The following is a 24,781-nucleotide window of genomic DNA, read 5'->3' as shown; positions in this document are numbered from 1 at the left end:
CTCACTCTTGCAGCCAGATGAGCCCCAACACCTCACTGCATTTCTCCCTCCCCAGGGGCCATAAGAACAACTCTCAGCTCCTCAAAAATACTGCCCCTCCTCCTTTCCCCTGTACTGGCTACGTGGGAATCTTCATCGCTTTCACCTTCCCCGTACACATCCCTCTGCGACCAGCTTTAACCCCACCTGAGTCCCATTGGGTTTGTCCTCTGGACCCAAACACCATGTGTGTGACAGCAGTTCCAAGGGGGACAGCACAGAAATACAGCAAGATCATTAACAACTCCAAAAGCATGTTGTAACAGCAAAATTAAGCAAGGGAATGATATTAAAAAAAAAAAAAAAAAAAGGGGGGGGTTCAATCATAGCATGGCTGCTATAAAAGACAACAAAACGAGGCCTGTTCCACTCCTGGCTCAAAGATGTCTAATTGTGAAGTCCTTACAAGACACCAGTGTGCTGACCCTTGTCACTAGACACGGCACACATTTGAGGAGGAAGACAGGAACCCACAATATCCAAGAAGAAAGTCCACTTGCTTTAACCACTGCTGACAGACACCTACGGTGACATCTGCAGTATGAGAACAGTGGGTTGTTTTTTTCCAGAAGGCTTTTAAGTGCTTCTCTCCCCTCTTCCCACCTTACAGAAAATGCTGTCTCCTCCTCCAAGATTGCAGATTGATTTATTCAGTACTCAGAAGAAGGATAAAAGGGAGATGGAGCCAGTTAGCTGTCAATTCACAGAAACAGGTTCAAAAAATGGTTCCTTCTTCCCAGATCATGGCACGTGTTTTTCTCAGCTCTCACCTACCATGCATTGAGGGGCTGTCTTGTATCACACAGGGACAAGAAGCGATGAGATTATGGAAGGTGGGTGAGAAAGGAAAAGAAATGGAGGGAATATCACAGACTCTTTAATGCTGTTGGGTCTGAAGTCAGACAATTTGTCACAGAAAACGAGAAACAAGTTTACACATCATCCAAAATTAAAATCTTATCACAAAAAATCATGTCACCCTAAAGATGACCACTGCAATTTAAAACACTAAACTTTTCCACAGACAGTCACACAGCGCCTACTGAGCAAAACTCCCTCTTGCTGGCTTCCATCTCTCACTCCCTCTCTCACCTAAAGTCAGCTAAAATTCAAGAGCAGTTTTCCAGTCATGTGGCTTTCTATCAGCATAATTATTGATTCACCTATTAGGAAGGACAGTTAAGAGACAGCTCACCTGTTCTGGATAACACACAATTTAAAAAGTTAAGAAACTCCCTGCTCCAGCATTTTTTTGCTTGTCCCTGGGCTCACAGTTTTTAAGGAGAAGGAAAGGACAAGCTGCAACGTGCAGGCTGAGAGCTGTTCAAAGCACACTTCCCACCTGGCTGGGATGAGCCCAGTGCAGGAAAGGGAACCAGAAAGTCTGCTTCTGTACAATCTCTGTATCATTTTTCCAAAGCCTGATGGGGTTTGCACTTGGCCAAGTAAAACCCTTAGTGATGGCGACGCTGCAGCTATCAATGATGCATGCTTCCATTAATGTGACGATGAAACTCCTGTGACACGATGGTGGTGGGAGAGCAACAGGAGCAGGAGATTCAGCTGCTAAAAAGGACAGATTGCCTTTGTGCAGAACTCCCTTTTTTTCTTACTCATCTTTAGTTTTCTATGGTTGTCAAGCGCCCTCCCCCTGACAACAAACCATGCCACCTTCTCACACTCTGAGGAATAATGTAAAGGTTTATGAGATTACAGGCTGTTAAAAAAAAAAAAAAAAGGTGGTAGAAAGGGAGAACAGTGAGAAACGTTATTAGTTACAGAACATTTACATGATGACGTTTTTTATATTATTCCAAAAGATCCTAGAAAATTTTGCAGGTATCTGCAGAAGTCATGTTACAGTGTCAACATTCCTAACAGGAGTAAGTTAGCAGCAAGCAGTTTATTTTAAAACATGATTAACTTTGTACCAACAGTTTTAAGGCTTTTGTATAAGAACATTAGACACTAGCTTCAGAATATGATGTAAGTGACACATAATAATTGTACCCAGGTGTTCAAGTATGTACCAGGAATACATTACAGGGGACTGAATTATTACGATAGAAAGTCCTATCGCTGTTCAATCTTTGTCAGTGAGGAAAGCACAAAAGGTTTTTAACAGTACAAGTATGAAGCAAGTTACCTTTCTTTGCTTTCTTCTGTAGCTTCAGTGTGTCAGACGATTTCTTTTTTATCTCTTGGCGGGCTTTTTTATATTCTAAAAAAACACAGTCTCTATTATCAACATACTTGATGTCAAAATGAATGTTTTTCACAGAAAAGGCTATGTTTAAAGACATTAGACTACAAATTTTAAGAGGACAGCTACTGTTAATCAAAGCAACTTAGAACTCACATTTTGTAGTGCCTATATGTTTGGCTTAATATAACATTCCAGGGTGTGAGCACATTCACATACCAAAATCTTTCCCAAATAAACAAAGCCTTTACAGAAATAACAACTGAGAACACAGTACAAAATTAGAGTGCTTTTCATTTCAGAGACTCATCCACTCTCAGGAATGGAAAACAGAGATGACAGGTTTCTCGAAACATCTGTGTTCAAAAACAAGTATCCAGAAACGGCAAGGCACAGAATATCCTGTGATCCCTCTCCAGCATGAGAGTCGGGCAGAGGAAGAGGGTGTTAAAAGTTTGCCCAAGGAAGGGTCACATTGCCAGCTCTTTCTGATGAAGTGCAGCACACTGCAGTTGTCCTCATTTTCAGATGAGCTGCAAATCCCGGGAGAATTAAAACCCCAGAACAAAATATTCTACCTCTAGTCCAGGCACACTAAAGGTACCAGATATCAAAACTGATACGTAAAAAAAAAAAAAAAGATAAAAGGCATGTATATACATATACACATACACTTTAACAAAGGAAGTCAATGTTATTACTCTTCTATAGATGGGAAAACAGAAGCAGGCTGGTGGCAGGCACAGAAACTGTACCAGGGCCACCTGCATCCCCAACACCCAGGTCTACCCACTAAACCCTAAATCTCACTGCCACTTTGGCTGGGGTCACCCCTACCTGCAAGAACCCAGGTGATTCCTTTCTCCAGCTCACCACCTACTTAACACTCTCCACAGTACAAGGTAGAATTTTTTTTCAAGAGCTGCTGATTTAGCTGCTTCTACTTGAGCACAGTAATAGTGGGGCAAGAAGCAAATCCTCTTTCGGAGGCCAAGCATACTCATTCCCATCAGTTCTCCCCCTCCCCAAAATAAATTATGGTGATAATGCTTCATTCAGACATAGCAAGCGTCTTCAATTTTCAAGGGTCTGTGGTTAACTGCAACCTGCTTTCAGCACCCGTGCTAGAGGGCCATCATCCCCAGTCCAAGTTTTGCAAAGCCAAACACATCTGCCAACATGCTCCTGCTGTGCAAGAAGACTTTGCTGCCTCCTGCTCATTCCCCCAGGAAAGCCACTGGAGCTGTCATCAGCACTGCAGCTCTGAGCATCCCATGTCCAACGACACAGCTTTCCTGTTCCCCAGGTGCACATTTCTGTATCACATCAGATATAAAATAACGATGGTAAATGTTTTACAGGGCTGTGCGTTCTCTGGAGGATGCTATGTCTGAGACATAACATGATCTTACAGTTAGCTTTTAACTACACCCCAGGGCTTTTCAGGGGTAGATGCAGCATCCCCTATCACTAAGCACTATTGGAGATGATACAGTGAGAGTAGGCTAACAGAGTTAAAATTAGTCACTGCTTACTAGCCTAGAAAAACAACCCATCCCTTGGGGTTCTGCAAACTAAACCTTCACAATGTAGACGGAAGGGTTAAAAATCTGTTAGGCACTTTGGGAGTGGAGTGGTTTAGAAGAGAAAAGTTGCTTTACATTTTTAAGCATGTTATTCAGTTCCCCAGTACAAACATGAAAAGAGGAAGAAAAGCTGATATTACAATCTTACTCCTATTAAAGAATTCTTCCTCTGTAACTACCTTTTGCATGGTCTTTATCCAGTTGATTGGCCACTTTCTTCCACTCTTCCATCTGTTCTTGAAGTGGGTTTATCAGACAGTCAATTAAAGCACTAATTTTGTTGAAAAAACACAAAGAGCAATCAAATCCTGCAGATGCCCCTATTCTTATATAGAGAGCCAAGGTCAATATTGGAGTATTTTTACTTTTTGCTGTGACAGCTACCAGTGTCACAATGTAAATATCAGAACATAAAAATGTTTATGCTGGAGAAAGCAAAAGAAAGGACTGGATCACAAAAAAAAATAAAAATCCACATCACAAGATAACCAGAATTATTGCACAGAAGTTCAGGACAGTGAGGAACAAAGTGTAAACTAGAGGAGTGACCTGAAACAGGGCCAATGTAAACAGTTAGATGCTACTCATCTGCCACACAAAGAGCAATTTAAATGGATACTCTGGATACTGGAAAGGTTCATGCAGCCATGAAGATTATGAACTTAAATAACACATGTATACGCACAGGAAGACAGAGCAGTTTTACAAGCGAACAACATCCTGTCCACTGATGTGCCTCACCTCTCACCAGTGGAGTCCATGATACAGCAGTAGTAATGCTCCACCAATTAATGAGGTTGGGATCAAATCATTTAAATAGTTAACTCTGGGCTAACTAAAGACTAAAGTTGTCTCCTCACAGCCAATTTCACAAATATCTTTATTTCAAAAGGGGAAAAAAAAACATACCAGGTCATTCAGGCAAATGGTGAAGCATCATTTTGGTTCACCTCAGGTCAAGTATAACTTTTAAGTCTGGTTAAAAAAAGCACACGTGCAAACTACTACTTACTACAGAAGTAGGTTGTTTACGTATAGCCCAGCTTACACAAGTTAATCCTCTCCCATTACCTCTACAGTCTAACTTTAACTGTAAAAAGGGGATGAGAGGATTTGCCTTTTCCATACTTGTTTACTGAAAGTTCTTCTCTTGGCTGCAAGCTATTTGGGCTCTCCAGTAAGTTGAGGAAGCAGCACAACACTTGCTGCTGCTTTAGAACTTAGGGACAAAGCTTGACGTCCTGAAGCAAAGACAGGTCGGTCACATCAGCAGCCACCAGCTCAGCACTGAGCAACTGGAACTAATAGTGGAAATTTGCAGCATTCACAGTGCTTTCAGGTGACAAGCCCAGTCCTGAGAACATGCAGTGAAGTCCTGCATGTTCACAACACCTAGTGTGCTGTTGGGGAGAAACCTGCTGTTCTCAATGATATGGTCAGAGATCAGCTGAAAAGCCAATGCTGGTGAAACAGCTTTAGGTTCTCCCCAGTAGCTAATGGAAGATGAACCTCGAGCTCCGGGCCAGGTACAAAGCCACTCACCTTGAGAACTGCCGGAGTTTGGACTCTATACTTCTGTGCCTCATACACATCCTGGTGAGAGCAGACCCAATCTCTCTGGTACCACCTGAAAAACAAAACACGAGGCAGGTGAGATCCCTGATGAGATTCCTGCCTGTAGTGCAGAGGCATGTCAACCAGAGGGCAGGTGCCAAGTCTTCCAGAGCAACTGCGGAACAAATTCATAGTAACTAGAGACCAGGCTATTAACCTGGCAGACCTCAGGGGTATCTACCACCTTGGAAAGAGATTAATTCTTGTTCATCCAGAGACCACAACTGCACAATTAAACAGGATTAAAACACAGTTCTTCCCAGCAGCTTTATGCGCCATGAGGCCCAACTCCGTGGCAGACGATTTAAAAGGGCTTGAGATGTCAAAAGACAAGAAGCAAAGCTGGCAAGTGAGTGGGCATCTACGGACAGTTTATTTCCCCATTTTGGAAATAAACCTAAGGGGTTCAATCCAATTTTCCCACCTCTAGATGCTTTAGACCCAATGCCTCAAAAGGATTTTGCTCCTCCAGAACAGGTAACTAATTCTACATATTGCTTCCTATACCGCAGACACATACCGTCAGTGTCCCGCAGGTACCGCCACCTCAGCTCACGCACGTGTTTTGGGGACACCGCCAGCAGGTGGCGCTATTTACTCTAGACCCTCGCTCATCTCGGGGCCTGACGACGGCGTGACAGCAAGAAATTTTTTTTCTAAAGGTTCCTCCTCTGAAGTGTTCCCTTTTAAAAGCACACGTTCCTCCATTTCCCACTTTAAGCAGCATTATCAACTTTTATTAGCCCATTACATGCCAACATAATTTTGTTTTGCTTAGTGTTAGTTTTGATAATTGCGCAGTTCCTACTTGCAAGCCAAATCGACTATTCTCAGGGTACACACATCACCCTTTGTACAAAGCTTTTCCAAACTGTGGTATTCTCCAGAACGGCGAAGGTATCAGCTTCTAATTAGAAGTCTCACTTGATGATCAAAATAACCTTAAACTTGTAATATACAGTAAAATATCTTCCTTAGGCTTTAACAATGGTATTGCATAAGTAACAAATACTTTCCCAGTAAAGAAACTTGAAAATTTTAAGTCATTTTATTTATTTTTTAAGCACAAAAGCAAGTCACCACCTTCCTGCATTCTTGTAGAATTAAATCCTGTGCCCACGAAATGGCTCTGGAACAAAGACACTAAATAACTGGAACAAATTGTGGCTATTTGGTATTTTCCATTGTTCAAAAAGATAAACAGAAAGTCCTTTGTCACTTGCCCAATTACTCATGTTTTTATAAGGAGCTTTTGAAATAATATTTGGTAACACTGAAGAGCTATAGCCTTGCTGCGTATGGGTGGCTGAGAAAAGCATACGGACTCCAGCCTGGCTCTAGACCCATCTCTTCCAGCAATGCCACGCTTGCACAAGCTGCAATAGATATAGAAGACGGGGAAAGGTGTAACGGAGAGAAAGCAACTGGAGGAAGAGGACAATGCCCACAACAGTAAGTGGATCTCTGTCACAAAACATGGGCATTTTTCCCTGAAGCCGCTATCAAATAGAAGTAACTCAAGAGCCTAATGCAACACGACCATTTACGACAAAATGGTAAAGATGGAGAAATGAACCAAAAACTTGGCAGAGCAATTCCCAATAGCGTTTAAGCAAAAGGCAGGGGTTTTTTTAGGTTGAAAACTCACTGAAATATTGGAATATTAAGGACTGTCAATGGTTAAGTGATACTGCTTTCCTAAGCCCATTACATGAAAAAAGAACAATAAATAGGAAACAAGGCACCATGTGTTCTGGAGACTAGGAAACAAGGGTCAGTTACTATTAATATTAAATTGCAAGGTAGCAAAATTTTAACTAAAACCCCAATAACCAAAGTATAAATATATCCCCTCAACATATAGTGAAGATGGATGGGCAAGGTCAGCAAAACAGCTATACAAAGTTACGTCTATACATCAGTAGTTGTGCTTGTTTAAAAAAGAACACAACAAAATAAATGAAGCCTGGAATAAAAAGATTATGCCATGGAAAAAAAACCAAACTCAACTGGCTGGGGATGAGGGGGTTACAGCCAGTGAGGTGACCTGAACTCCCACAGCAGCAGCTCTTACCAGCTGTTCACTGGGGAAGGTGGTGCTCAGCTTTCCCTAGAGAGCGCAAATCCCTCCCAAACAGCGCCCACATTATGAACTCAACCTGCCTAAAAATGAAGCTTTTAGGGAGGACTGGGAACACTGTTGCTCCAAATGGCTATGAGAAGAAAGGATGCCTGTTTCTTTGCAAAATCGTAACTCGCTACAATCAATAAACTGAGTTTATTGATGAGTAAACTCAGTTTACAATAAACTGAATTCAGAATAAACCAAGTTTAACTACCTTGGACATGAGATTTCTGCAGTACTGCAAAATATCAATATTAACACTTGCAGTGAACACGCATCCCCTATACAGTCTTTACAGCTGTCCTCTCTGCTCCTCTTGCCATAGGACCATTTAAAGAGGTCTAGAGCCTCCTCCTGCTAGGCTTACAATGCTGTTGGACGCAGACAGGACCGAGCTTGTTTTTATTCCTCAAAGCCAACTCATTTGTAGCCCGCTGCCATCTCACAGCATGCCGGGCAGCTAATGGACACACAGTGCATCCAGCACGGAGGGGGGCAGGTGGCAGGCGCCCACTGAAAAGCTGTTGTGTGCCAGCAGCTTCCCCAGCCAAGGGGAACAGGTCTCTGTTCAACGTGTGCTGCTACAATAAAGTCACTGTGCATACACATTTCCAATTCCCGTTTAAAAGCTAATGTTACTGGTGTCTAATCAAGCGTAGGAGAGAGAACCCTTGCAAAAGGACAAGGGGCTTTTTAATTTTGGCCCTTCATCAATTAGCAGAAGCAGGAATGGTGTCCGAGTGTTCCTACATACCTACCCAGGTGAGACAGCCCACAGAGGTACAGATATACACCCCCAGCAGAGTTTCTAGATGCTGAAACAGCAGCAACAGCATTTCGGAAAGGATGATCTCCTTAGATATAACTAAATAATCTGCATTTTGGGGATGCCTCAGGAATTCATTGTTAAAAACCAGTCAGCAGACTGAATGAAGGGCAGGACCAGCCCACCTCCTCCTACACCTCAGTCCCACTCAATGTATTAAGTACTCCAACAGCACCAGAGTTAAATGCATCTTTACCTCCCTATCCCCAACTATATTATCTGTGCTTCCTGAGAAGGCAAAAAACTTAAATACAGGCCACTCACCACCCCTTGATTTATTGAGTTGGAGCATCACGGCCATTTCTGATGCCTTCAACAGTCCTTCCAGTCCAAGTCTCCAGTGGAAAGGGTTTACCTCAACTGCCAGCAGGTTTCTGCGAAGGCTGGTTCCCACCAGAACTGCATTGATGCTCCTGTTTCCAAAGGGCTGGGATCAGCTGGCTACACAAACTGGCAGAAGGGATCTACTTTACCACTTTACTACTACCACTGTAGTGGTTTGAAAATGTCCACCACTACCAAGAGACAGTAGTTTGGATTCATTTCTTTTACCCAGTCTCTGTCAGACAATCTTAGTGAAGAGGAGTAACACATGCTTTATATGAATTATCATTTGACGTTACAGTAGTAGTTTACTCACAGAAGGAGCGGGTGCCAACAGGCATACTCTGCACACAGAGGTGAACCTCACACGCAACGTTAATGCATGTGCAATTCCTGGCATTGGCTGTGCAGCTGAGTATTCAAAATCTGGTAAGAAGTTTATTGCACTGGGCTATGCCACAGTCAGACAGAACTTGCTTCAGCCTCAAAATTAATTTAGGGTTTATCTTTCCAAAAAGACTGGCTCCATAAGTGACCGATTGCATCCTTACTCAAGGACAGAGCCATGAGCCAGGTAGGCAGAAGACCAAGTGGAGGTAACTCCTTTTTCAGTGCTATTAACCTGCAGACGTGGCAAGAAGAGCATCTGAAACAGAAGCACGTCAAGAACATGCTGAAAGCACTGCCTGTCTCCACTTCACTTACAAGCAGGTCCCTGGCAAAAATGACATTCTCCAGTAGCTATAAACTCCTGAAGAGAAATACTGAAGCCACATTAGCAAACTTTTCATCAAACCAACAGTACATTAGGTGGGTGACCTGGCCTCCATTCACTGCCCTGCAGCTATGCAAGTTAAACTACTGTGCCTTGGGCTCTCAGTGTATAAAATCAGGCTGTGAATTATCTGTTTCTCTGACATACTACAATAATTCACCCATTAAGGCAAACAATGCTTAGGAACGGTGTAAAGTAATACTTGGAAACTGGAGACGGAAGCCATATTCATCAGAATTCCCACTCAGAGAAAGCAGTTTAACAAAACACTCCTGTCAAATTTGATAAGAAGGCGGGTGATAACATCAGCCTTATTTCTCATAAGTAAAAGGCAACTCTGCAAGCCAAAATGTGCTTTCACTCTCACCTTCCCTGCTTCTCCCTATTCCTGCCTAAGCCTGTAAAAGACCAAAAACCTTTTTAATGTGAGATAATTAAATGAAAGCCTGTGGATCATGACACTACAATGAGACCACTGTAAAGGCTTAAATGATTTTCTTTCGATGCCTGCTTGTCACTCAACATTGCAGAGAGACAACAGGGAGCGACTGTAGGAAACAGACTCAATTGTTTTATTGGAGTCATTATGTTTGTATTTAATAATGGCCGTATATCAAGGAAATTATTATTTGATGAAACATGCAGTTGTACAACTGCACGGCCTCCATATACTCCAAACAACCCACTACAATCAACCTCTTATCTTCCTCCTCTTGCTTTGCTGTTGAGCAACCCCAGAAAGCTCACAAGATGACTGCCTTTCAGGAAGTGTCTTTAAGGCTCCAACTTATTAACGAGCTCATCTTTATCTTCAAGGGCAGAGTCCAAACGAGCCAGCTACTTTCCACTTTCCCAAAAGAGAGAGAATGATGACAAATGGGTGTAATGCTTTTGTAATTTCAGTTATCAGAAGGGGCTTCCATTTTTGAGCAAAGATTAAAGCAGGAGTGGAACAGAGGCTAGATTATTAAATACAACTCTGAACAGGGAGGCTATGACAGGATGACTAACAGTAGGACATTTTAAGTTAATGGTCATTACTCAACCCTTATCCAAACTCACACTGTTAGAAGAGCAAGCAGTTTCCATCACTGATTACATGGGGCATGGACCTTAATCTTGCAAAACTGTTTATGCAGATGCCTCTGTGAAACTCAAGAATGATGGGGTCAGTGCCAGGGTGCTACAGCAGACAGAGAAAAAAGGAGGGATTTTCCCTAAAAGTGACCAGCACAAGGGTTGTAAGCATTACCACTAGGACAGAAACCTGAAAGCAGAGCTATGGTTGCACTTCATGTTTCAGGGTGTCAATGGCCTGCAGGTAAGGCTTGTAAGTTGGAAAAACACATGAAGAACTGCAGACAACAGAGGGACGTTGCTCAGTATCTAGCAGCCAGGAAAAGAGAACGGGACACCCTTATTCCTACAGCTATCATGAGCCTTTTTGAGCAGTTCTCGGCAAAGTCTATGAAAGTTGCCGCTCAGAACCAGCAAAAAACTATTTCCTGAAATATTAAAAAAAAAAAAAAGAAAAGTTGTAATTTAGACATCTTCCAGAGAAGACTGGACCAACAAATACAGATTCCAGGTCAAACTCATCTAAGGAGTTTAGATTAACCAAATTTAATAAAACAACTCTGGCAGCCCATTGTCATGTACCGCATCTCTGTGGTTGTCCTTGCAAATGAACAGCTTGCTTGCAATGTTCAGCCGAGCACCCTTTTGGGCAAATTACTTGGAAAACATATTTATAGAGGCCTGATACGAAGCTGTCACATTTGCTAGAGCCCCATGCAGTTCTGATGAACCTGAGAAGAAAATGTGGTTGGTGGTTTATTTTCTCTTTTGCAGAAGAAACTAGTATTTGTTCATGGATGGGACTAGCAGGATCTCAAATTGCATTTACATTGATTTTAAAGGAGGAAGAACACTTAAGAAGTGGCAATAGCAGCTAGTTAAAACAGTAAAGAAGCAAAAAGAACAGGAAACCTGAGCCACCCCTAGCCCACAGCCTGCCCTGGCAACCGCCAGCTTTAGGAAGTCCTTAAAACAGACTATGATGATGTTCCAGTCAGTATACTAAAGAACATGCAAGAAAGCTCTTATGACTTCTTCTGAGCTAGCTTAATCCTCTGGTAAGCAGCATTTTTGCTTACCCTAGCTGTTCTCCTAGCACAGCACTGGGCAAAATCCTTACCCCACAGGAGTCACCGCATTAAGCAAGCTGGGACAGAATTTCACTCATGCACAGAGAGGTCACCACACAGTCCATCTGACATATTAAATACGGTCATGAACCAGCCCTGCTGTGATCTTTGGACAATTTGGGTTTAGTCAGCCCTCAGGGCATTCTGAAAAGCTCATCTGTGGCCCCCGGCTTTTAATGAGGATGCCACACACACAGGTGGCTGAAGATGCTTTGGGAAAGTTTAAGCTAAGTAATCGTAAGATGCATTGATTCAATTTCTGAGAAACTAAGAAGTCCGTCTCGGTTCACAAACTTGTAGGAGACACAAAATACATCACTGAACCGTGACATCTTGTTAGAGAGCAGTAAAAGTCCAGGCAGAAGTGTTTCCCAGTAACAAAAGCCTCAAGTTCGAGCATGTTTGTATCAGGAGTGTAACCTGCTTCCTTTCCCTTTCCTAGACTGTGCTGCCAGGACAGAGAGCAGCGTTTTGTTTCTGGTGATTTCTTTCAAGAGTTAATATCCATCCCCCCTCGCAGGTGCTTGTTGCTCATTTTTACAAACCCAGAGTTCTGCATCAAGGGTTTCATGCCACAAAAATAAAGCATCATTAGAAAAAGATTTGCTTAGAAGAGCAAATACACACACTTGTGTTTTCCAAAGCCCATTATTTACATTTTATTCTTTGGAATACAAATAATTTCATTACTAAAAACATACAGAGTTTACTAAACATCTATACCCAAAATGAAGCTGTGCCCACTACTATTGTCCATACCTTTTCCCCATTTCTTTTCAACTTTATAGTTGAATGTATTTCCAAAATCATTCTATGAATAGCTACGTAAACCTAACGGTCTTATTCTGATCAGACCCAACTGCATTGCTTCAAATGCTACACCCACTAATGGCTTAAGAAAGGCAGGCAACGTGAGTCATCAAGCTCACTCTCAAAAAAAACCCCCAAAAACCCGCATGCTATTAAAAAGGACTCTCTAACGAAAAGGGAATTCCTGAAGCTGCTGAAGAACATGAGGCCAAGCCGATGCAGTATTTCAGAGAAACCTCCCACCTGTGCAGCATCCCAGAGCTCAGCTGCCAGCCGATGGGTATCTAAAGGCCAGCTCCATCACCCAGGGATACTTGCAGCACCGAGGAACACGCTCCACTACATGCTGCAGATGGTGAAAAGACTGAGATCTGGTTCAGACCTATTTGATAGCCAGACTCATTGATCTCCGTGCCTTCATGAATATGGCTCTACATGAGCACTTGTTGTCAGCCTGATGTGTGAAGAAGGCAGTAACTCAAGATCCTTATGTTCTTCGAGTACAGCTCTTTATGTCATCTGGGCGCAGCTATGAACTGCGATGTAATCTGATTAGACATCAGCAATATTCAGCGATGGGAAGGGCTAATACACTTAGAGCAAACGGCTTGGAACACAAAGTGCAATCCCACCGCATGCACAGCAGAACACGCATGGCTTATTTTGAACTAGCAACTTCCAGAGGCTGTGAAAAGCCTACAGGTACCTCTCCTATTTGTGTTTAGCTGTCGGCATTGCAAACATCTCCGGCCCCCAAAATCAAAAGCTCCTTAACTCAGGTCTCCCACCCACCTGTGCTGCTGCTCCCAATCCAGCATGGATTTCAGCTACGGCCAAATGGCTGCTGCCTCTGAAGCACAAAATCAAGCACCACCAAGACAAACAGGTGCAAAAAGCAGAAGAAAAAATTATTTTTAAATCCAAGTCAGCTGATCTAACTGAAACCCCACAGCAAGCAGATCTGCAGAATAAAGCAGTGCTATTTTTACATGCTGTCACTTCTTCCAACAGAGCACGCTTCCTTAGTGAATGAAGGGGAAGATCATGGGCGGGGGCAAAGGGAGGTAAAAATCATTCAAATCACCTTAAGAAATTATCAGTTCAAGAAATTTTAGATAAAGTCCATTATGTTTCAGTTAGTTATACAGAGATACAGCATCATCAACACATCAAAAGACTCAAGGCACACCTAAGCATTGAGCACAGCCACTTAGTCCCTGGGCACAAGGGGAAGCTCTGCCCCTGCCCCAGGTGTTCAGGGATGTGGCTCCCTCTCCCTGAGGCAGCCTCATGGCTTTACTCAGTGTTCAAGAACTCTAACTGCAACTGGCATTACTGAGGGAGATGCTGGTGGTGATCCTTCAAAAGGCAATATGACCTCTTTCCAGTACTTTCTCAAGGCAGCTGCTCTGTGTGCTCCAAAGGCCATTTAAAAATCATCTCAAATATGTACTGAAATACCCATGGCTCAACTTCATCCCCCCTGATTTATTTAGTGTGTCTCCAAACTAATTTCAATGTGGCCTGGTAGAAACCTAGAGTTTAAAATCACATTGACTTTGCAGACTTCTCCAAAACTCAGGAGGCTCGTTAGCAGACACACAGAGAACCTGCACACCTCTTCAATGGAATGGCAGATAACAAAAGGGTAGCAAGAATCCAGGGCACTAGTGCTTACAGTTATCCAGATCCCTCCAAAGCTCACTTTGCCCAGTGCTATATATATAGTTGTGCTGTTCACCAGGTCAGCTCTCAAACAGTTAACCAGTTTTATCCTCACTGATAGGCTTTTTTTTTTTTTCTTATTTTCAACTCGTTCCTCAGCCTTACTACAAAATAATGAATTTTCACAAAAGCGAAGGAGAATGTCACCGCATGGGTTTGACACCAGCTGACTCCTTAAGCCCCCAGTACGAAGGAATTTGATACACAACACTGAACTCTGCTTAAAAAAACCCACATAATATTCCACCTGTTATAGAAAGCGAAATGAGGACAGTCACCTCCGAGCAGAGAAACCAGAGGTCTTTGTGCTTTTGGCCACAAACTCAAACACACACTCTGAAAGACACAGCAACCTCTGTGTTCACACTTTTGAATCTGGAAAAGGTACAGGAATTTTCTCCTTTACTTGTAAGCAGCAAGTGTAGCAAGCTTCGCACAAGAACAAGGTTGCATGCAGATCAGGTGAGACAGCTTACAAGCACAGGACTGCGCTCCCCAGATCTTTGGCTGCTTTGAATGCACAGATTCACATGCTCCGCAGGCAAACTCCTGTTTATCCCACAAATCCTTCCAAACAATCTATGCTGTCAGGCTGCATTTAAAGTGTGCCTGCTTAAACCACGAAGAGTGCAGCAGGAGAAAAGCTTCACAAGTTCCTTTGATTCACAAAAAGAAAAAAAGCACACCTTGTAGAAAAGATCAAATGAAGCTGCAGAGGTGCATGACATTACAAACATGGCATACAGCAAGACACTTCGCAGCGCTGACTGGCATGCAAACACCAAGGGCATGCTTATCTCTTTCTACGAGAACAGAGCAACTGGATTTCTTCTTCCAAACAAGTTTTGTTGGACTGTAGTGAAAACATATTGAACACTGAACAGATGAATGTAGTTCTGCTGCATTTGCTCTCTGCGATGCACACACATGCAATGCACACCAGATTTGTAAGATCTGTGCAAGTAGACTAAATTTTAAAATATCACTCAATCACCCTTCGTAAGAACAACTGTAAGAAGCTTCAGGAAAACGGGATTTCAATCAATGAAAAAGACTAGAAACCGAAAGACAGAAGGAAAACAAAGATGAATTAAGAGCAAGACATTGCAAATTCTGACATTTAAGCCTTGAAAGGGGAGCAGAAGCTATCATATGCCCACAGAAGCTGCTTTACAGCACTGCTTCTCCATCATTTTAGCTGTCCCTTCACTGCACTACAGAACACTTTCTGTACCTCCCTTCATTGAACAGCCCCTAGGAGAGGAGCAGGAAGGAATTTGCACTCACACTCCACGCAGGACAAACCTTCAGAGCACTATGACCATTCTAGCCAAGTCCTGCTCATCTTAGAGTCCTTAATCACGAAACCAGCTGGGGCTAGGCAGTTTTAAATAAGGCTGTGATCCATATACAGTGTGCTGCTAAGGCTTTTGTAGCAATAGCATGAAAAACTATGTCAATACCCTGCTTAGGGGATGCCCCTCTTTCCATGGTAGGGAAGTCCATGTGCCTGTACTGCTCCGCTCCAACTGCTAGTGTAATATGTTTCGTTACTGGTTTTTTCCTTTCAGCATTTCATGCATAAACCAGGGAGACAAAACTGGAAGTGACCTCAGGAGGCCATGGGGTCCAACTTTGATGAGGTTCCTAGGAGTCTGTCCAGTGCAGATTTGAGTGTCTCTAGGGGTGCAGATTCCTGGGCTCCTCTTCCAGTTGCCAACTAGTGGCCCTGTGAAAATTGTTTTCCTTACCCAAAAATCCAGAGTCCATTGTCCCAGCAGTTCAAACCCACAGGCTGTACTCCCCTGACATTGCTTCGTCAACATAACAACAGTAAATATATGTAGAAAGTGTTTATTGGTTTTACCAAGTAAAAGCTTTGATGCCAAAGGAGTTCAAACACCCACTTTATGCACACAAAACAGCATTATCACAACCCAATCTGGGAAAAAATTACATCGGTGGTATTTTCAAAATGACACCAAACCAATTAAAGTTCCCCTACAAAAAGCAGCCAGCCTAAACACTAACTTGTTCAAATGCATCCATGAACATTTGCTGCAGTTCTTAGCATTTCTCAAAAAATGAATTCACAGTACTTCATGATTAAGCTGATTGTAGTACAGAAACATTCATCTGGTTATTTGACATCTCTGGTAATGCAGGAAATCCATCTAAACCTCACAGCTCCTCACACGCTCTGATGCTCCCTTGTTCTTCTAAGAGACCTCATCAACCTGTACCTACAACGCACAGTTGGCTGTGACCTATTGCTATTAATTTGTCTATTAAAGACAAAAGGAGGTCAAAGTTGGATGGAGGACTTCTGACCTAGGCTTTAAGCACTGTAATGCACAGGACTAGCATATAAATTACAAGTTTAGAGGAAAGTGCTCAGAGAGGGTCACCTATTTAGAATTTATTAACTACTCCCCCCAGAGACCACCCTGATTTAGTACCATGTAACCCACATTCTCACATTTCACAGTGATATTGTTACACAAAAGGTTTCTCTTCCTTCCATCCTACTCAGCCATGTGAAGCAGGAACGATCAACTCACCCAGCTCTTTTCCCAAAGATGATCAACTTGAGGGACAGGTCACTCAAATTACAAACACACAAACATGCACACTGTACAGAGAGTTTGAGGAAACCCACATTTGTAACACTGTGCTGGACATGCTGGGGAAGAAAAGCCTTGGATCACTCAACAGAAAGTCATCTTGCCATGTGGTTTCAAAACCAGTTTGTAACACACAGGGCCAACAGAGATGACGAGATTTTATTTTGCTAACCAAAGTGAGAGCCACCGGGTTTTGGAAGCTTTACGACTTGGGCTCTGGTCCCAAATCCCCAAGCGTAAGCTTGACTCAAATCCATCTGCTGCTCACCAGCATGTTCAGCTCTGTCGTAGACTGAATGGCAGAAATCTTGCAAGACAGTGAAAAATATAGTCTGCAGAATAAGGATGCAGCCGCTCTAAAAAGGTGTGCAGGAAAGATGCATTTACTGAATTGCCCACCTTCCCCAATGGGTAAGTAATGCTTTAAGGCACTGATTGATGAAGTATGTTTTTTGAGATGATGGCACGTACCCTACTGCAAGTCCACAGGCAGTGCAAACCCCAGGCTGCCATACAACAGGGTTGAGATCATGGCAACCAAACACCGTACAGAGCAAAGCATCTTCTCACCATGCACCCAACAACGAGCGACCCCCACGTGAGCTGCTCAACAACACTTGCGTGCCTATATTTAACATCTGCACTGAGAAGTAATTTATGGTTTTATTTAACAGGAGCTTCTCAAAAGGGGGCAAAGGTGCCTCAAAGTGTTTTCCCCAGAGTAAAGTGCGTCTGCAGACAGTCCTTGAGGAGCAGCTAACACACGGAGTTTAATAACACGATATTGTTCTCATTCCTTGACATTCTCCTGGGCATTGCAGTGTCAATGGAAACCAAAACTTTTCTGTATTTAAAGTCACAGTTAAGAAGAAAAACACACACACACTTTTCACATCATTTATAGATCAGGCACAACTTGTTCCAGAAAGAATCAATCCGTTTCTCCCACTTATATAGATATCCACCAACCAACTTAACCACACTGAACAGCCAAACACGTGTACTGGTAACTGGTTTTGTTAACACAACACACCAAAGTGAAAAGGAACCTTAATAATGTGATACAAGCAATATTTTAATATATATATATTTTTAATGTGCTCATTTTTAATGTGGTCAACTTCAGCAGTTACGCTCCAGTAAGCATGATGTATCATCATTCTTAATAGACTTCCAATGCAACAGCAGTTTCTGATTTATTTCCCCCCATCTCACATCCTCTTCAAAGTCCATTTCTATTTCAAGCATCAGTACCCAATGCCTGCAACATCTGCAGGTTGCCAAGCCAGTTTATCTATGGAAAAATGGATATGAACTACTTGCCAACAGAAGAAAATACACCCTGCGCTGAAAACCGACTAGCTTGTGCTTTTCCCATCTATCTATAAATATGGCAATGCCAACTGCTAATTAAAGCAGACAGGTTCAAATGGTGTAAAAGCTGTAATCACAATATGACACGTCTAAGTCTCTAAATATATCTATTAAAAAATGAGGCTAAAAAGCCCTCCAACCAAAACCCTTTAAAGGGATAAGCACTCCCAGCTTTTTACACTGTGTTAAGGAGAACGGAGCGCTGCTGATAAAGGCATCCCTGTGCAGGAAGCACAAGATATGCAGCGAGAAGCACAGCAAACACAGCCCATGAGATCTGTTGTTACATGGTACTGAAGCCACACTCTCCTCAGGCTCCCGAGGAGCCCTTCAGCTGCCGAAGTATCTGCTCGTGACGTAAGCTGACAGTAACTGCAATGCAGCACTCGCACAGGCACTGAGTATCTCTGAATTTGTCTTCCAAGGCAGCAGCACTGTCACTCATCGTGAGCAAACTCAAGGGCATGCCTTCAACAGAAATAATTGCCATGTTTAATCTGTCCAGCTGCAATCAATTTCAGATACAACTGCTTGCAATAGGCTTTAGCCTAGATTTTTGTAACAGTTTGTTTAAAGTAGGTAAAATAAATGATTCAATTAAAAAGATTGCCCCCAAAGAACTGTTTTTTGGTACAGGACTAAGGACGGTATAATTGGGTCTTGATGTAAGCAGTATTTCTCTGGTTAAGAAAAAAAATCTGCCCAAATAAAGTAGTTTGTGTCATTAAGCTGCCATTCCCAACAGGATCAAAAGGCCACGAAAGGCACGGCTTGTAGGCCAGACTACGATAAAAGAAAAGAACAAGGTACCTCAGTTGGCAACCCAAGGAATACACAGTTATAGGTGGCAAACCAGTAATACATGTGGGACAGAATATGTTGGCCTTGTTTTCCTACCTGGGAGATGTGGCAAGACCCTATGGCAGCAAAGGTGGGAAGCACTAAAAAAATCCTGCGGAGACTGATGCATTGTGAACATTATAAGAACATAATCACATTCAAGGAGCTCCGGTTTTATTGGCTAACAAACCTTTACACCAGGTTTGCTGCAATGTAGGCAAGCTGGGGCAAATAGACATAAAATAATTTAAAAAACGTATTGAGCTCCAAAGAGAGACAGGGTGAGTTATCTGCTTTGAAAGCAAAACCAAACCTAACACTATTCTAAAGCACTTATGAAGATGACTGAAGACAAAATAGGTACAAATCAGCATCAGCAATTACCCATCCGATGACTCCCCTCCCCTTACTAGAGTCAGCTCTTGGAAGTCCAGTCAGCAGTCCTGATGGGCAGGAGGAGGGAGAGGATCCCCAGGGACTTTTTTTCTAGCATGAACCAAACGCGAGAAGACTCTGCTTTAAACCTGAAATGCATACAGAAGGTGGTACAATACTGCTTTCCTTTGAAGTCTGACTGCCTTTTGCAAAAGGAAGAAAAAATAGCATCAAAGGAAATGAGCTTGCAAAATGAAGGTGAAGAGATCTTTTTAGCACACACTTTTCCAAGAGGGTATCACCTCCCTTCAGCCTGACCCCTGGGTGGAGCAGCCTCCAGGGAGTCACAGGGACAGGTTGCCCCTCATCTGAATGTAGCTGCTGGCTACTAAAAATGCATCTTTGCTTTTAACAGAGTTGCACTGGACACATTTCAAACAACTGTGATGCTGTCGGGCTTTGCCAGGCAATAGTGTGAAACACCAACCTACCTCTAACCTGGAGAAGTCAAACTGGGGTGAACTACAAATGCTTGGGGCAAGACAAGCACTGACCTTAGCCATCTCTCTGCCAAGGCGCACTCCAAGCAAAAATGCTCTGACAAGTAGAGACCAAAAGTAAAAGTCCTGTACAGTTTGCTCATTTCAAAATATATCTCTCATCAACTTATTAGCGAGGTCAAAGGTCAATCCAAAATCTAGGCAAGCCACCAGCCCTCATGAGTGAGGCGTCCTACTTTCTGCAGCCAGCAGCGCTCAAGCATTTGATAGACTTAACATCTCAGCCAGCTTCCTTCAGCTCTCCAGACAAAGCGATGCGGTGGATTTGGAGCAGGGCTGATCAGGGACAGTCTTTGGCGCAGTGCAAACCCAGGGACCAAAATGTGGATCTCTGAATCTGCAGCAGGACACTGTTATCCACCCTACTCATTTAGAAGTTTTGGCCCCTTCTGTCTCTATGTGATTGGCATCAACATCTCCCATAAACAGTTCTGTAGCCCTGGAAATGGCCACTAGTGCATCCAAGGATCCCTCCTAAAAATAAGAACCACCACTAGAGACGAGAACACCTACCAGCAAGATGGGCATAAAGACAGAAATCAACACAGAGCATCTCCCAGCACCTCACTGGATGCCAGACCAAAGTCCCCCCTCTCTCAGATCACAAAACAGCTGTCTCTAGCCCAGAACTCTTCTCTAAATACAGTGTTGCTCAGCTTCGTATGCTTGTTGGCCACCAAGGTACAAGAACTTGGCAGCCAATAGGAAACACGTTCTTCCGTCACTGTGCTCTCTCCCACCCATTCCAAAAGTAAGGAAACGGTCAAGCTCAAAACATGCCAGTGGTCTACTGATTTAGTACAGCAAACACTTCCAAAAGGAAAAACTTCCAGGCTTAAGGCACATACAGCCTTTAACCCAGGCTCTCAAACAGGCTAATTCATTTATAGCAGGATATGCTTCCTGCCATAAAACATCCATATGCAGAAAATACTACAAACTTCCTTCAAAATCTATATTTAAATTGGAGCGATAACACACTGCTGCCATCACTGCTGATGCTGCTCATCACTGACTTTTGAAGCAAGCTAGAGGTTTAAATGCCTGTTAGCACAGCTTCCTGTTATTTAATCCGCAAGTCTTCCTCCATCACCACCCAAACGCTCCTCCAGAAGAGCCGCCAAGACAGACACCACCTGTCCTGGTGACTCACGACAGTGAATTGGATGCGACCTAAGGAGCATGAATCATTGAGAAGAGCTATTTAAACCATGTCCAGCATTTTGATAAGAAAAGCGTATCACCTTTATCACCTGGAAGGCTCTTTTACAGCAGAGAGCATGGGAGGTTCCACCAGGCAAAGAGCCAAGTCCTCTCTCTACAAAACCATCCCAACAATTGCTTTGGTGACCGCAGGGACAGGAATCATACTCCTGTCGAAGTGACACAGTTCCCCCACTCACCTGCATGGACATGTTAACTCCAGAAAGAAACAGCCTGCCCTTTTCTCAGCCAACAGACTAAAACTAGAGAGATCTACAGTCTCTTTTGGCAGAATGAGGAAAATCCTGTTTCCTGTAAGACACTTTTGGCCCCGTGAACAATAAAGCGCTATTAAATAGAAAATACTGAACCTGCCTGGTTGTGGGAATAGGAGCTCCGGTTTTACTCCTGGAAGTCCCTGTAACGAACAAGAACGAACCCCCCAAATACCTGTGATTCAAATTTTAGGATAATTTGATTCTCCACAGAACACAAGTGCCATAGTAGTGGTGTTTTGGGGAAATTTGTGCAGTCAATGCAACGTTTTTCAGCATGGCCTCTCTCACAAATGAATGCATCAAAGTCCACAGTGTGAGCCTGAAAGATAAGCGTGCTGAGCCTCATCTTCAGAATACAGATCTCCAAAGAGCATCTTCTCGATTTCCCCTAGTAACTTCAGACATAATACTCAGAAGGGGGGGGGGGGGGGGGGGGAAGGCAACACTATTACAATTTCTATGACTATGACCTTTAAATGTTTAACTAGCAATCTATTCTTCGCAGTCAAGATAAAACAGCAGGTGATTAGCTTCACTATGAGTCACTATGCCCCTGTAGTGCAATAATTCAATTAGACACTTTAACAGCCTTCAATTTTGTTCAGGGCTGCTTACTAGAGCCATAGTCCCCTAGCTACAATTTTGTTTTGCCTCGCAAGCTAAGCAGGGTCAGTCCAGGTCAGTGCTAGACTGAAGCAGAGGTCTCACAGAAATTCCCAGATGCTCCAAGAAATGGGGCTGATATTTCCGGAGGACGCACTGCGAACAAGAGCTCTGGGAGAAGGTCTGGAGCTTGTGCCTGTATACAAGCTGTGAACTTTCAGTGAGCTACGACAGAGACCCTGGCCTCTCTTACTCGCTGATACAAGTACTTCACTTGCTCAGGCTATTCGCTATCCTCTAGCTACTATTCTTCATCTTCTATTGTAGCTGCTGCAAATATACTCTTAGGGGGCAGTCTCACATCTCCAGAAAAGGCTTCAATGCGGTGGTGTGTGAACACCTATCCATCTTCACGTTCTGCCTGATCCATTCCTCAGCTCGTGTTACAGTATCAAGAAATTACTGGATCAGCCAAATAAAGTTTTTCCTGTAATATGTAACACGCAACTTCACTGTCATTCAACCACACCTGCATTTTATAAGGTATACAGGAAAGTACATGCAAGCTTGAACTGTGTTCTTGACAGCCAAGGCCCTTCCCTCTCCACCATAGTAATTTCTTTTTCCCCAACAGCTTGATAAGCAATTCTGAAAAGGAAAAACATATTTCCCTCCTCCCCATAGCTGAGTCAGCAACAGCAACAGCAAACTCCCAGAGCGTGCATGTACCCTGCTGACCTCTGGACCTGAAAATTGTTTCGTTTTCCCTCAGCACTTGAGTTCTCCAAGTCCAGGCACAGGCACAATGCACTCAAGTTCCACTCGTGCTCGCAGGACCAGCCCCTGATTTTTGTTCATAGCCCAGAGGGTTACCAAAATACAAAGAAAAATTAGCAAGAAGAGCAGATGTTCTTTCCATCAGCCCATGGCCAAATAGACTTACCAAGAATCAAACTACACACACTACCTCCTGTTCTAAGCCTGCACCATGGGGCACACAGGTTAAGTTTAAAAATTTACTTTTGTAAGTTTTAGCTTAAAAATTACCTTTGGTCACCCTTTACTGACCATTTCATAAAGCTTAGGGACCTGTTACTGGCTGCAAGGCAATAATAGATAAGCGCTTTACCTCAGACAACATCTGCTCATGGGTTTTGATCCAGAGATCCTGGGTTCAAACTCCACTCCTGTGTTCTGTTCCTTAGGGTTGTTCAGTTGTAATAATTGAGAATAAACAAATTACAAGCTTTCACAGAGAACGATTAAACCTTTTTGTTCTACAGCAGGTAGTTTGATCAAAGTATTTTATTAAATATTCTTCCACTTCTTAAACCAAGCCTTCTGCACTGTGGAAAGGGTTATTTTTAGCTGCCTACCCTAGTTGTATTTATAAGGCCATGTCTAGTATGATATATTTTTTTTAAAATCCAGGATTAGACTCACCAAGACCCTTACCAAGACATCAGTTGGGGGTTTGCAAGGAAAATATTTGTACCATAAGCTCCAGCATGTATGCACATAGCTTCATTAACATAAACACATCCACGCCAGTAAAAACTGCATTTTCATCAGGCGTTGCACTGCTGTTCACAGAAGTGTTAAAGCAGTGTTACTGCTTAAAGGGTCTGGTATTACCATGACACAGGAAAGCCCTAACAAGACTCCTGCAACACTATTGCAAAAGGGCTCCAGGCCCATACAGCAAGAAGATTTACATCAAAGACATCTGTACCTCTATGAACAGCAGACATTTAGTTTTACAGGGGTAAAAAACTAAAACCGTGGCCTCGTAATAGAAAGTGGATCAAGACAAAAGAAATTCATCTCACACAGCAAGAAGATAAGCTGGCAAAAAAAAAAAAAAAAAGCAGGCAAAAAGTAAAGTCATGTATCAACCTTGTGACTAGAAAGCAAGAAAGATTCAATCTATTTGGCCTACACTTAAGTCCAAAATCTCATATTTCTTTCTAAGAAGGCTTAAACTGAGACGTTTATCTGTCACTATAATCTTGTACTTCGGTTTGCACAATAACAGTAAAGGCACAGCATGTAGGCACCATGATCTCCTTCTGTTTCCAACTCTTCTAAAATCACTTTCAATGCTTCAACCTCTCAGCACTCCTACAAGAAAAATCTGATGAGTTACCACAAGCAACCAAAACCCCCAAATACCTGCAACCGGTGCAGAGCTGAGAAGCTCTTCTACCTACAAGATTTCACCTTCCCAACGGACACTAGCTGGTTTTGAGATGTCATTAATGCCTTCAAAACTTGAACTGGTGATTTCTGCCAGAACGAGGTATGCCACAGGTGTCACAAGTAGAGGTTTACTGGGGGCAAAAGTCAGAATAAAGCGTATATTTAACAGCTGCGCTAGGAGAGGCCGTAAACCTTTCCTTTTTAAAAGCAATGCAAGAAGCACCACCACCACAATGCAAGGAGCGTGGAAGCAGATATGTATGTTCCTGGCATGGCAGTCTGGGCTTGGTATGCTGTAACTTGAGCAGCTCCTGCCTGTGATGGGTAAAACGTAAAAAACGCCACCAGCCTAAGAAAAGACACGGGTTGTACTCTTGTACACTCAGCACATGGGAGATGGTCCTTTCTTTCAAGGAGCTCAAGTGACTGACGTTTGGTCAGTTAGTTCTCTATTAACATGCAGCCTTGGGACCTGGTAATGAGAACATTTT

At 43.0% G+C, this 24,781-nt stretch overlaps 1 protein-coding gene across 17 annotated transcripts in view; it reads right to left on the bottom strand.

Moving 5' to 3' along the window:
• MTSS1 (MTSS I-BAR domain containing 1) overlaps positions 1 to 24,781 on the bottom strand; it is a 127,025-nt gene that overhangs the window by 29,833 nt on the left and 72,411 nt on the right. For all 17 annotated transcript variants that reach the window (XM_080378372.1, XM_080378373.1, XM_080378376.1 and 14 more), the window contains 3 exons: positions 5,371 to 5,455; positions 4,008 to 4,099; positions 2,186 to 2,260 (listed from right to left, as the gene is read on the bottom strand). In XM_080378372.1, the coding sequence (XP_080234498.1) occupies positions 2,186 to 2,260; positions 4,008 to 4,099; positions 5,371 to 5,455 (252 nt within the window). The remainder of the gene's footprint in view (positions 1 to 2,185; positions 2,261 to 4,007; positions 4,100 to 5,370; positions 5,456 to 24,781) is intronic.

The sequence above is a fragment of the Falco punctatus genome, assembly GCF_963210335.1.
Source record: "Falco punctatus genome assembly, chromosome: 3".
Taxonomy (NCBI): Eukaryota; Metazoa; Chordata; class Aves; order Falconiformes; family Falconidae; genus Falco; species Falco punctatus.
The sequence above is the reverse complement of the archived record's forward strand: the minus strand, read 5'-3'. Positions and strand labels throughout refer to the sequence as shown.